The sequence below is a fragment of the Pipistrellus hanaki genome (genome assembly GCF_964339955.1).
Source record: "Pipistrellus hanaki genome assembly, chromosome: 3".
In the NCBI taxonomy this organism is placed as follows: Eukaryota; Metazoa; Chordata; class Mammalia; order Chiroptera; family Vespertilionidae; genus Pipistrellus; species Pipistrellus hanaki.
Genome location: NC_140505.1, coordinates 167,727,757 through 167,741,923, shown reverse-complemented (window position 1 = coordinate 167,741,923; position 14,167 = coordinate 167,727,757). Strand labels below are relative to the sequence as shown.

Here is a 14,167-nt window from a genome sequence, read left to right as displayed (position 1 = left end):
CTAATTATAGTTGAAAATGTCAGTAATTCCCTGAGATGAGTTATCAGTCCTTAAAATTGCATAAATATAGAGCATAAATTCTTTGCTTGCAGGATGATAACATAGAATATGTATGTGAAGTATTCATAAATTTACAATTCTGAGCAATTTCTTACAATATTTTATAAAATTAGATTGTTTACCTGAAAACAATAATGTGGCAATCTTATCATCTTTCTTGTACTTTTTATAAACACCCACCCATATATATTTTTGCGTATATATACAAGCTTTTCTAGTACAAGCTTTTCTAGGTATACCTTAGCTAATTCCATACACATTAACAAAGGTAGTAGGAAGTGCAAAACATTGCAAACTTCACCAGTTTATTTTCTTGCAGAAGACACAAGGTTCCCCGTTGATTTCCTTTCCTTCAGCCAGCACCTCACCTGCCTCAGAAATGACAGAAAGGCTTGTCTCAGCTTCTTATTCCCCCAAATCAGGATAAATGAGTGGCTTGATGGATACAGGGCTCCAAAAAACTTGCAAACCATAGTAAGTGAATTGTTCTGCTGAGTACTTGAATTCCAAACTGAGATGATTTGAGCGAAGAAGAAAATGACAAACAACAAGAGAAAGGAAATCACAGTTTGCATGGCTCTTATGTGGACCTCGGAGCTGGGATCTTGGGATTCTTTGCCACTGAGCTGCATCCTCTTGTGATGTTTCGACAGGGAAAAGATCAACAGCAGAACAGCTGTCAGCGACATAGTAAAGGGTATGAAGTTTGCAAGACTGAATATGATCACATTTGAAAGGTATGCAATGTCACTCAATTTGCTCTCCCAAGTGATGTTTCCTTTATATACATTCATCTCCATTTTTGCATTTGTGCTTACCCCTGCAAGATGAAAAATCAAGAAGACCAAAGTGCCCCAGAGTATCATGTGAACCACTCTTTTGGCTCTCCATTTTAGGTGAAGAAATAAAAGGCTGGAAAAATTGGCTATCTTGAGCAAATAAAGTATGCTGAGGCTACAAGCAAGCCATAGACTAAAATGGTTGCTTACTACCCAGGAAATATGAACAATACTTTTTACTTCTGAATTATAGATGGGTGGATGCAGCACAGTCCCATACCAATTGAATACTATTATCGCGAGCGAAGTAATTCTGGAGACAGCCAGAGCAGTGAGAATTCCATCAGCACAGGAGATCTTGTGTTTCTTGACCCAGTCAATGCAGTTCACCAGCGCTATGAAGCCATTGGCAGAACTTCCTAGAACACATTGCACTATCATGAGGATGGAAAGAATGTTCGGTAATAAATTTATCATGTTTAAAAAATAAAAAGCCAAGTCTAATATTATTGGTTCTGAATCCTTTACTATTCTGGCCTTAAGTTCTATTTGCAGCTGATCTTGAATGTGTATAAAATTCCTCTTTTTTTTAAATTCTATGACCAATGCCAAGAAGAAAGCAACAGGGAATGCTAATGCAAGAGTTCAATGTTTTCTTTATGAAAACATTCCTATTACCCAAACAACTCAAATTTACTCCTATTCAAATAATGTCCTTGCTGTAGGCTGGAATATATCATAACTGATGCTCTTGTAAAAGCTGAATTTTCATTTGCCAGCATGCAAATGTAGACATATTCTCTTTCATTGATTTGCAATTTTCTTTGTTTAAGCTCTCCATAATTTGTTTTCATCAATTGTGTCTTTAGGAAAATGTAAAAGCCCAATACTTTTAATATACAGTGAAAGCTGGCCTATATAAAGAAGAGGTAATATGCAAATTGACCATCACATCTACACAAGTTTTCTGCCCCCATTTGGTCAAAGATTGCCCCCCCATGTGGACACAAGATGGCCACCATAAGATGACCAGCAGAGTCGGGCAGTTGGGAGGGATCAGGTCTGCAAGGCAGAGCTTAGGGGCCAGCAGGTGAGGAGAGTTGAGAGGAGCCTGGTCTGCAAGGGAGGGCAGTTGAGGGTGACAAGGACTTCAGGGGAGGACAGTTGGGAGGGATAATACGTACAGTGAAAGGTAGTTCGGGGGAACCATACCGGCAAGGGAGGGCAGTTGGGGGAACTTGATCTCCAGGGAAGGGTAGATTGGAGGTACAAGGCCTGAAGGTAGGGCCGTTAGGGAGGCTAGGACTACACATGAGGGAAGTTAGGGGTGACCAGGCTGGCAGGGAAGCCAATTAGGGGTGACCGGGCTAGCAAGGAAGAACATTTGGGGGTGAGCAGGCCTGCAGGAGAGCAGTTGTGGACAACCAGGCATGAAGGGGAGGACAGTTAGAGGCAACCGGGACAGCAGGGGAGGGCAGTTAGAGGTGACCAGGCCTGCAGGGGAGGGCAGTTAGAGGTGACCGGTCCTCCAGGGGTGGGCTTTTGGGAGTGACCAGGCCTGCAAGGAAAGCAGGCCTGCAGTGGAAGGCTGTAGGGAGTTTCCAGGTCTCCAGGGGAACACTTGGGGTGGGACCAAGACTTCAGGGGAGGTCCGTTTGGGCAATGAGTGTGGCAAGTGAGGGTAGTTAGAGGTGACCAGGCCAGCAAGGGAGGGCAGCTAGGGGCAACCAGGCTGGCAGGGAAGGGCAGTTAGGGGTGACCAGACAGGCAAGGGAGAGCAGTTAGGGGCATTCGGGCCTGCAGAGGAACAGTTCAGCATTGATCAGACTGGCAGGGGAGTGGTTAGCAGGTAATCAGCCTGGTAGGCAGAAGCAGTTAAGGGCAATCAGGCAAGTAGGCAGGTGAGTGGTTGGAGTCAGCTGTCCTGGATTGTGAGAGGGATGTCTGACTGTCTATTTAATGGGATAAGGCCTAAATTGGTAGTCAGGCATCACTCAAAGGCTCCCAAATTGGAGACAGTTCAGGCTGGGCTGAGGGGACCCACCCACCCACCCCCATCCATGTACGAATTTCCTGCACCTGGCCTCTAGTCAAAGGATAAGGACAAACACTTAAGAGCAGATTAATCCTTCTGAGCTGACCTCATTCGTCTTGTGTTCCATTTCCAGAGGTTACTTAATAGAAATAGATGCAACTACTATTAGAGAATATCTTCATTGATGATGTAAAAGCTGCATTGTAAGACATTTTTACTATAGCAACAGATATTCAAAATGCAACACAGTAGTTCATGAGACACAACCTCTTTATAACCTAAGGTTGGGCTGACATTACAAGACATAGTGTACAAATTAGTAATCATCCAGAAAAAAAAGAGGAAAAGAGCAAATGCATGAGTTTATAAAGAAAGAGGTATAGAAGTACCTCAACCTACTTTCCTACAACCAGTCCCTTGAAGCAAAAGAAGATCTAAGAAAGCCTTAGAATCAGTTTTTCAGATACCACCTGAACTTCATATGTCTTTAAAATATATATATTTTATTGATTTTTTTACCGGGAGGACGAAAGAGGGATAGAGAGCTAGAAACATAGATGAGAGAGAGACATCGATCATCAGCTGCCTCTTGCACACCGCCTACTGGGGATGTGCCCGCACCCAAGGTACATGCTCTTGACCAGAATCGAACCTGGGACCTTTCAGTCCGCTGACCGACGTTCTATCCACATAGCCAAACTGGTTTCGGGCATATGTCCTTATTACTGAGATTCATTGGTGATAATGAAGACACAGGATAGTTTAAGCTATTGAAAAAAATGTTTCTCCAAATTTCAGGAAAAGCTACTGACCAGCAGACACTGATTGATGGAAGAACAGATTACTCTGACCCACGTTTTTTGTGAAGGAGAAGGCTAAGGGGCTATTTGGCTTTAGGAAATAAGCATCCTCCATTGTCGGCCTCCTTAGGCTTTTATTGTAACAACAGCTTGAACTACAACTAACTATTAGATACAATCAGCAGGGTAAGCACCCTTGAGAAAACACATGCATCTGTAGTGTCCTTAAGCCAGGACATGTCTAAGTGAACACCTGGGGGCCCAGACTTGTTTGGAAAAGTCAAGGCAGGGGCAGGCACCTTCAGCAACTCCTGTCCAATGCCAAGCCACAGAAAGCAGCTACTTGGGCTAGCAGAAAACTTTCTGAGAAGAAAAATGGATCTTGACCTAGCTTGTCAGGTAGAAATAATTTCTGGCCATTACTTGTTAGAGCAATAGAAACTCCAAGGGAAGTTCCATGTGTAACAGCTGATGCAGCAATGCAAGCTGATTGGCCTAGAGCAGGTCTGATGGTCCATGGGCTAAAATAGATGGTCTTCACTCATTCATTCTGGTCTTGTGGTTTCTCCTCTGCAAATTACTTGAAGATTCTGAGAATATCAGGAGGCAGGCAAGACACAAAATAAGGTGGCTTCTCAATGTCATTTTGCATCTCACCAAAGAGTGCATCTCACCAAAAATATTTACCAGAAGTAATGGCTGCCATTTTGTGCTAAGACATAACATCTATTTTCCATTACCAAGCAGCATATTTATAAGTACAACTTGGAATGATAGAATGCATCTGTTTTACTAGCAAGAATGTACTAAAGGCATTAATATCTCAGGAGGGAAATTTCAAAGTTCTGAATTTTTAAAGTTCTTGTGATTTCAAATTCTTTGATAATGATTTTGTTTCCTAATTTTTGATGTAATCAGCAACTACTTTCTTCATTGAGCCATATCCTTTTTACGTTGGTGGTGTGGATTTTGCTTTTGGAATGGTATCAGTATGGCAGGAAAGAAGTGTGCTTTTGAAATTAAGATTCAGACTTGGTTAAAGTATATAAAATTGTATTCCTCCAACAAAGAACAAAACTACTGACCACTTTTGTGTGTTTCCATCATATTTTAAACTTGTTTTTTTTTTTCCTTTTGTTGTTTACTTCTAGAAGAGATAAATTATCATTATTCTGTGTGAACAGACTGTCTCTTATGTGGTTTATGATTGGTAACATAAGCCTTCAGTACAATAAAGATTTCATCAACATATATATATATATATATATATATATATATATATATGTATATATGTATGTGTGTGTGTGTGTGTGTGTTCAAATAACCAAAATATAAATACATCAATCAAAGAGATACAATCCTATTCTATGAGTTATTTTTAGGAGTCATTTTTCATTTATTTTATTTCTAAAGTTAAAAATGGGTCTCAGTAGCTTAATTACATGATTTTAAGATCATCCATGAATAATTTGCTCAAGCAATACATTTAAAATAAAAGAACATTCTATTTTTAAAGCTTTTCACTTGATTTTAACTTTTCTAATTACTAACATAATTTAGATACAATGAGCATTAAGAAATGATTTACACGTTGCCCAAGTTATGTGTGTAAACATTTGAAATATAAGTCATTAAATAAGGTAACAGGATGATGATGGTGATGATAATGATGAAGAAGGCAGTTAAATGGGAGATCTCTCAAAGGTGTGACTTTATCCAGTTTTCTAAGAGACAGAATTCATTGTAATGAAAAAACATTACATATCTATTCCATAGCTTATGATACCTAATTCTCAACATAAAGTCTAAGATGAAAGAACAATATCACCTAAAAGTGTATCAAGAGTAATTTGCCAACAAAATATTTCTGATAATTTATTTGTTATTTTTTACCACATTATAAAATTAAGGCACTGTAAATTAAACCAAAGGAACTTTGCTTATGTAGAATTATCATATAGAATGCATATAACCTCTATATAAAAGTATAGTATATAAAATTTATTTAATATTTTAATAGCATCATTAGCAAGCAAACTTCCCTTCTCTGCTTATTACATGCCCAGCTATTGTCATTAATCTGAATCATTTTATTATAGAAGTTGCACTACATATGTGCAAACATACCCAAACACTACACTAAATATGTATTTTGGTTTCACAAATTTGCTTTTCTATGTCTCTGTATTTTTCTCCATCAAGGAACTAAGAAATTTATAGGACTAATTTGTTCATTTTTGTGCTGTTTTCTATTTGCCCATATGCCATGTTTTATTTGTCCATTTTATAACTAATGGGCATTTATATGATTTCTCAATTTGAGCAAATACATGATTCCCCAATTTCAGCTATTAAAAACAGTAGTAACAGGCACATTTTTGCAGGTATATTCTGTCACACATGGATGAAAAATCCTCTAGTATAACAAGAAGGAGTAAAATTAATGGGTCTTAGGATATTCATCTTCACCTTAAATGCATAATGCCATGCTCTTGAGCAGAGTTGATTTACCACTGCATAATCAAAGAAATATAGTATGAAAATTCCTATTATTTCAGATCCTTTCCAACATTAAAAACGTCAAACTAATGATAACACTTTTATGATTATATAACATATTATTACACTTAACCTTTACAACTCTTTTTAGATTCTACTTTCAAACTCATCTTTAGTTTGAATAATTTGTGTTACTTTTTCCTTTTCAGTAACTGTAATTCTATATACAGTTATATATATTACATGGTAAATTGTTTATACGTGTATTATCAATATTTCATTATAGACTTTTATAACCATACTTCTTCAGGTCTCAAATTCTCTGCTCTTACCAAAAACTGTTAATACAGTGGTGATATATACTTTGGTCAAATATTATGTCATATCACTTTAAGAAAATATAATTACTAAAGTCATGTTGTAGGGAAATTTTAGTGCTGTTTAAAAAACTCTGATATAAAGAAAAGCTGAACGTTTTCTATTAAGGTATTTTCCCATAGAATGGACAAGGTTATTTCAAATTCTGTCTATAAAAGCAAAGGTTTTGCTTTTCTCAGAGAATTTAAGTGCCACAGTGCCCTCAAGGCAATCTGTCTTAGCTTGCTGTTTCCAAAGATTATAAGAAAAGAGTGGCCTGAGGGAAAGGCAGCTGAAATCACTGTGAAAAGCATTATGACTTCATGTGTCTGTACTTTAATGAAGATCCAACTTCCTGTTAGAATAGAAATAATGTCAATGATGAAGAGGAGGAGGAACATTGTCACCATCTTCATGGCCCTTCTATGGGCCTCTGTGCTTGAGTCCCCCAAGCCGGTCAGGTTGAGCTGAAAATTCTTGGTGTGTCTCACCAAGGACAGAAATAAAAGGAGCAAAGAGATCAGGGACAGGAAAAAGGGGATGCTAGTGTTAAAACTAAAAAGAAGAAGACTTTTGAAAAAGAGCATTTCATTTTCTTCAAACTGCAAAGTCATATTTGTGTCATGTACCCTGTAGGAATTCAACCACAATTCAGTAAAAGCATCATTCATTAAGAGGTTAAGAGACAGGAGGAAGAAAGAGCCCAGGAGAAGCAGAAGAAGCACTCTGTTGACTCTCCACTTCAGCCATGTAAAAAGGGAATGGGAGAAATTGGCTATCTTAAGGAAGTAGAAAATGCTGAGGCAGGTGGCAAACCATTTAGTTAGGTGGCTAGTTAGTGTCCAAAGAATAGTAAACACCTTTGCTAGTTTACCAGTAGCGTACAGATGTGGAGCTATCCCCATTATAAATGAATCCAAGAGTATCACCAACAGTTGAATGATTCTGGCCAGAGCCAAGCTGGTGAGGATCAGATCAGCTGAGGAAACTTTCCCAGTCCTGAGCCATTCCATGCAGTTCACCAATCCGATGAACCCATTTCCCAGCACTCCTAAGATGAACATTCCTGTTGACACAACCAGAAAGGTGGCCTTCATTTCAATTGACATTGCTTTCAGAATTTTTCTAATGTTGTGCCTCAATGAAAGCTTTATAGTGAAACAGTTGCAGATGAAAATCTATTTATGATGCTTTCCGTAAACATTTTCATCATAATTCCAGAAAGAACAACCAAAATTCTGCCTTGAGGTGTAGTTCCAGAGACCTTCACAAAAGAATAATTAATTTTGCCTGAATTGTAATTCCAGTGCTAAACTGAACAGTGCTGTAAAGACACACACATTTCAGGCATACCTGTAGTATTGCTTACAGTCAGCTACTAGCCTATCTAATAAAGAGGAATATGCTAATAGACTCCCACACCATCACAAAGATGGTGGCGCCCACAGCCAGTAAGGAGGGAATGTGCTAATTGACTGCCCCACCTTCAAAGATAGCAGCACCCACAGCCACAAGATGGCAGTGCCCAGACCCCTAAGCCTTGCTGCACATCTTCCTCCAGAGTCCCCCAGTCTCCTTAGCCTTCCAGCTGCCCAGGCCCAGCCTGAGGCACAGGCAAGCTTCAGATGGCAGCTGCCCAGGGCCACCCCAGGCTCAGGTAATTAGGGCTGGCCAAGACTTGGGCTACTGGCAATGGCAGCAGCAGAGGTGTAATGGGGCGTCACCTTCCCTTTGCCTGATCACAAGGTCACCTACAGCCCCTGAGAGGGCCCAGACTATGAGAGGAGAGGCAGGGCTGAGGGACCCCCCTCCAGTGCATGAATTTGAACTCACTGTGGTACATATGTGTGGTACTAATTACAGTGGAAAATGTCAGGAATTCCCTGAGATGAGCTATCAGTCCTTAAAATTGCATAAATATACACCATAAATTCTTTGCTTGCAATATAACATACAATATGTAGGTGAAGTATTCATAAATTCATAATTTTGAGCAATTTCTTACAATATTTTATAAAATTAGATTGCTTACTTGAAAACTATAATGTGGCAATCTTATAATCTTTCTTGTATTTTTTATAAACATGCACACATATATATTTTTGTGATAAACTTCAGTACAAGCTTTTCTAGGTATACATTACCTAATTCCATACATATTAAGAAATGAAGTAGGAAGTACAAAACATTGAAAACTTCACCAGCAAATTTTACCAGTTTATTTTCTTGCAGAAAACACAAGGTGCCCCATTGATTTCCTTTCCTTCAGCCAGCACCTCAGAAATGCCTCAGAAATGACAGAAAGGCCTGTCTCAGCTTCTTATTACCCCAAATCAGGATAAATGAGTGGCTTGATGGATACAGGGCTCCAAGAACTTCACAAGGACAGAGAACTGAATTGTTCTGCATAATATTAAAATTCCAAAATGAGATGACTTGAGTTAAAAAGTAAATGACAAACAGCAAAAGAAAGGAGATCATAGTTTGCATGATTCTTATGTGGACCTGGGTGCTGGGACCTTGGGATCCTTTGCACTGAGCTGCATCCTCTTGAGATGTTTCCTCAGGGAAAAGATTAACAGCAGAACAGCTGTCAGAGACATAGTAAAGGCTATGAAGTTTGCAAGCATGAATATCATCACATTTGAAAGGTGTGCAATGTCACTCAATTTGCTCTCCCAAGTGATGTTTCCTTTATATACATTCATCTTCATTTTTTCATCTGTGATTGCTGCTGCAAGATGGAAAACCAAGAAAACCAAAGTGCCCCAGAATATCATGAGAACCACTCTTTTAGCTCTCCATTTGAGGTGAAGAAATAAAAGGCTGGAGAAATTGGCCATCTTGAGCAAATAAAGTATGCTGAGGCTAGTACCAAGCCACAGACTAAAATGGCTTACTATCCAGCAAGTATGAACAATAGTTTTTGCTTCTGAACTATAGATCGCTGGATACAACACAGTTTCATACCAATGGAATACTATTGTCCAGAGCAAAGTAATCCTGGAGACAGCCAGAGCAGTGAGAATTCCATCAGCACAGGAGATCTTGTGTTTCTTGACCCAGTCAATGCAGTACACCAGCACTATGAAACCATTGGCAGAACTTCCTAGAACACATTGCACTACTATGAGGATAGAAAGAATGTTCGGTAATAAATTTATCATGTCTAAAAAATAAAAAGCCAAGTCTAATATTATTGGTTGTGAATCCTTTACTATTCTGGCCTTAAGTTCTATTTGCAGCTGATCTTGAATGTGTATAAAATTCTTCTTCCTTTTAAATTCTATGACCAATGCCAAGCAGAAAACAACAGGGAATGCTAATGTTTTCTTTATGAAAACATTCTTATTACCCAAACAGTTCAAATTAACTCCTATTCAAATAGGGTTCCTTGCTGTAGGCTGGAATATATCATAACTGTTGTTGTAAAAGCTGAATTCTGATTTGCTAGTATGCAAATGAAGACATATTCTCTTTCATTGATTTGCAATTTTCTTTGTTTATGCTCTCCATAATTTGTATTTATCAACTTTGACATTAGGAAAACATAAAAGCCCGATACATTGAATATACAGTGAAAACTATATTGTTCAATAAAGCTTGGTCATAGATTTGATCATTGAAAGGTTCAGTGGGCCAGGATCATGCACCTATCACATGTATCAAAAAGCTTTTATTTCAGGAGCCTGGCTGCAGATGGGCTGAGTCCAACAAAAAGGAGTCAGAAGAGAATGCAAGGATGGGGAAGACTTTTCTTAGCTACTAGAGGCCTGACACACAAAATTTGTGTGTTGGTAAAGTTCCTAGGCTTGGCCTGTGATCAGGGCCATCTTCCCCAGCTGCTGGCAGCCGCCACCACCCACCTGGGGTTCCCATTCACCATCGAGGGATGGGAGACTGCATGGCCAAGGGGAGGGACCAAGAGGTGGTCAGTGTGCCTCATAGCTACTGGTACAGTTGTCATTCTGGTTGTTCTGCTATTTTGTCAATTTGCATATTACTCTTTCATATATGTATATAGACCAGGGGCCCAGTGCACGAAATTTGTGCACTGGGGGAGGGGTGGGGTGTCCCTCAGCCCGGCCTGCACCCTCTTCAATCCCCTTGGGAGAAATCCAACTCCTGGTGTAGGCCTGACTTCACAGGGATGAGGCCTAAACCAGCAGTCAGACATCCCTCTCACAATCCAAGACTGCTGGATCCTAACAATTCGCCTGCTTGCCTGCCTGCCTGATTGTCCCTAACTGCTTCTGCCTGCCAGCCTGGTCGCCTCCTAACTACTCCCCTGCTGGCCTGATTGACACCTAACTTCTCTCCTGCCAGCCCAATTACCCTCCACTGGCCTCCCTTGCAGGCCTGGTCCCTCCAACTGCCCTCCCCTGCAGGCCTGGTCCCTCCCAACTGCCCTCCCTTGCCAGCCATCTTCTGACATGTGGGGGTGGCTATCTTGTGATGATGTGGAAGATGGCCATCTTGTGATGACATGGGGGCAGCCATCTTGTTGTGGCCATCTTGTGATGAATGGGGGCAACCATCTTGTGATGTGAGGGTGTGAGGGTCAATTTGGATATTACTTCTTTATTACATAGGATGTGCTCCAATCCTTCTACTTCCAAGGAAAGAGGCAAAGGAGGGTTGATGAAAGTTACAAGGGAGGCAGCAGGGTGAACTATTTTTTAGGGAGGGAAGGGAGAGTTTCCTCCTGATGAGAAGTTTCAAAGGACAGCAGTCTACTTCTGCTACCCTCTGACCCCAGAGACACAATTTCTGATTGGCATCTGGCAGGTCAGGGCAGTTGAAGGTACAAGACTGGGAGTGTCTTTCTGCATGTAGCTCTCTGGAGAGTCTCTTCCAGCCAAGGAAAGCTTTGTTCTAACCATTTCTCCCAGAGCCAGGGCTGCTGGGTGGTCTGAGGCAGGAGGGCAGAATGGAGATGGGGCAGGGCAGGGCAGGAAGAAGTATGGAGTAGAAGACTGATGGGTAGGGAGTAGAGGGTGAAATCTGGAGGGGGAGAGGGCTGGTGCAGAAGGAGAATTGGGGTCAGGATAGGAAGGTTTAGAGGTACTGGGAGAGTAAGAGGGATCAGCAGATGCAAGGACAGGGGAAAGGGTCTAAGGAATCAGGTGGGACTAAATCATTCACCAAACCCTGCCATCCCAGGTGGCTAGTGGGAGGGATCCATAGTGAGTTGCTGAGCCCTCTACACTTTGTGTCTGAGACTCCAGAACATGGGGCCAACACACCCCATCCCTGCCACCCAAGCCAAAGTGCTGCTATTTGGAATGCATTTGCAAACACATGGATTGTTTTTCAAATTAATGTTTTTTAATTCACTCTGTTTCCCACTTGTCATTTTTTATTGAAAAGATGGATTCTGCTGGTGTGTGTTCCTTTACAAGGATGGCAGCGGTGTTCACCACAGGCAGAGATCCAATGAGAGACAGAGAGACAAAAGGCCCAGCGAGACATGGGGAATGAGTTAACAGGATTAGAGAGCAAGGAACAGGGAGAGAGATACACAGGGCAAGACAGACACATGACACAAGGTGCTGTGGATTGGGATAGAGCTTCCTGGCCCAGTGAGAGGGCTCAAATGGCTCATTCGGTGGAGCAGTGGCTCTGTGGGCGTGTTCGCCTGTAGTGCAGCTCCCAGGCCTGGGGAGCCGGTGAGCTGAAAGCCCTGGATAAGTAAAGCTAATTACATGTGTCCACATAGCCTCAGTGGAGACCATGAGCTAGCCACCCCTCCCCCAGCCTTCCCCCTGTGATCCTGCCCCAGCAAAGGGGCTTTGCTGGCACAGCTGGGGCTGAGCACCTTGGGGAAGAGCATGCAGGCAGAGAGCCCCTGGGGCCCAGGGCTTTGGGTGAGCCCTCTACCTCCTCCCTCAACCCCCTGCAATTACATACTCGAGCACACGTGCTGTGGCCCTAGGACGGCAGACCACAACTGGGTTAGGAATTGGACCAGAACTTGGTGCGAGCTCCCCTTGGCCTTGTGCTGAGCAGGCCATGGTGGCATGGGCCCCAGTATTTGGGTCCTTAGGTTTCTATTACCTGGGCCTCCTGAGCATTCCAGTCTCTGCAAAGATTTGAGATAGGGCTCTTCTTGTATCCTACCATGGGGAGTGCCTGTCTGCAGCTGAGGCCCCAGGATGAGGAAAAGACAGAGTCTGGCGCTTGGCTTTTGGTGATCAGTTTGTCTCTGCCTGTATGTGCCACAGGACTCCAAAAGAGTGACTTTTGTGAGCTTTCATTGCGTGTCCATACCGTGATTGCCTCCTCTGAGACACGGAGCCCAAGGGGAAGTGTAAATTCCTCACATACTAATGAGGCTTTACACTTTAAACTGCTAGCCCAAATCAGTAATCTGATTTTGTGGTTTCAGGAAACATTTGATGGGTTGAATTGAAGTGGTAGCAGGGTAGGGTTTTATATTTCTACTAGAGGCTTGGTGCACAAAATTCACACCTAGAGGGTGTGTTCCTCAGCCCAGCCTGCACCGTCCCCAATCTGGGACTGCTTGAGGGATGTTTGACTACTTGTTAGGGCCTATTCTTGGTGGGATCAGGCCTAAATGGGCAGTCGGGCATCCCTTTCACAATCCAGGACTGCTGGCTCCCAACCACTCACTTGCCTGCCTGTCTGATTGCCCCTAACTTCTTCTGCCTGCCAGCCTAATCACCCCCTAACCACTCCCTTGCCAGCCAGATCAATGCCTAACTGCTCCCTTGCCAACATGATTGGCCTTAATTTTCCTCCCCTACAGGCCTGGTCCCCCCACAACTGCCTTCCCTTGCAGGCCTGGTTCCCCCCACCCCAATGGCCCTTCCCTATAAGCCTGGTCCCCTCAACTGCCCTCTCTTGCAGGCCTGATACCCCCAACTTCTCTCCTCTGAAGGGCTGGTCACTGTTTTTAGTTTTTATTGATTTATTTTTTTTTTTTTTTACTTTTACAGAGAGGAAGGGAGAGAGATAGAGAGCTAGAAACGTCGATGAGAGAGAAACATCGAACAGCTGCCTTTGCACACCCCCTACTGGGGATGTGCCCGCAACCAAGGTACATGCCCTTGACCAGAATCCAACCTGGGACCTTTCAGTCGCAGACCGACGCTCTACCACTGAGCCAAACCGGGTTTCGGCAGGGCTGGTCACTCTTAACTGTCCTCCCCTGCAGGCCTGGTGCCTCCCAACTGTTCTACCTTGCAGGCCTGGGTTTCCCCCAACTGCCCTCCCCTGCAAGCCTGGGTCCCACCGAACTACCCTCCTCTGCCAGCCAGATCACCCCTAAAAGACCTCCCCTGAAGGCCCAGTCCCTCCTAACTGCTCAACCCTGCTGGCCTGATCACCCACAACTGCCCTCCCCTGCTGGCCATCTTGTGGCAGCCATCCTATGTCCACATGGGAGTAGCCATCTTTGACCATATGGGGGTGGCCATCTTCTGTGTTGGAGTGATGGTCAATTTGCATATTACTCTTTTATTAGATAGGATTATTAGATAGGATAGAGGCCCAGTGCACAGGTGGGGGCTTGCCCTGATGGAGGCCCCAATCAGGGTTGAGGTCCCCACTGGAGGAGGAGCCCACCTGGGCTTGTGGTTGCCAGTGCTTTGCAGGCTGGCCATGTTCCCGATTGA

The 14,167-nt window shown here is 42.7% G+C and overlaps 3 protein-coding genes and 1 pseudogene across 4 annotated transcripts in view; all 4 read right to left on the bottom strand.

The window, feature by feature from the left end:
- Window positions 1-14,167, bottom strand: part of LOC311619388 (taste receptor type 2 member 43-like) — a 197,990-nt gene that overhangs the window by 126,500 nt on the left and 57,323 nt on the right. The window lies entirely within an intron of this gene.
- The window catches only part of LOC311618667 (taste receptor type 2 member 19-like), a gene marked incomplete at both ends in the record, with an annotated part of 83,396 nt that overhangs the window by 62,450 nt on the left and 6,779 nt on the right, over window positions 1-14,167 (bottom strand). The window lies entirely within an intron of this gene.
- Window positions 366-1,316, bottom strand: LOC311618670 (taste receptor type 2 member 43-like; the record flags this gene model as incomplete). The annotated part of the gene is made up of 1 exon (XM_084876220.1): window positions 366-1,316. One exon carries the CDS (start codon window positions 1,314-1,316, stop codon window positions 366-368), a length of 951 nt encoding a protein of 316 aa, XP_084732346.1.
- LOC311618669 (taste receptor type 2 member 43-like) lies at window positions 8,749-9,697 on the bottom strand (annotated as a pseudogene). Its single transcript has one exon. The product of its transcript is annotated as a taste receptor type 2 member 43-like (transcript).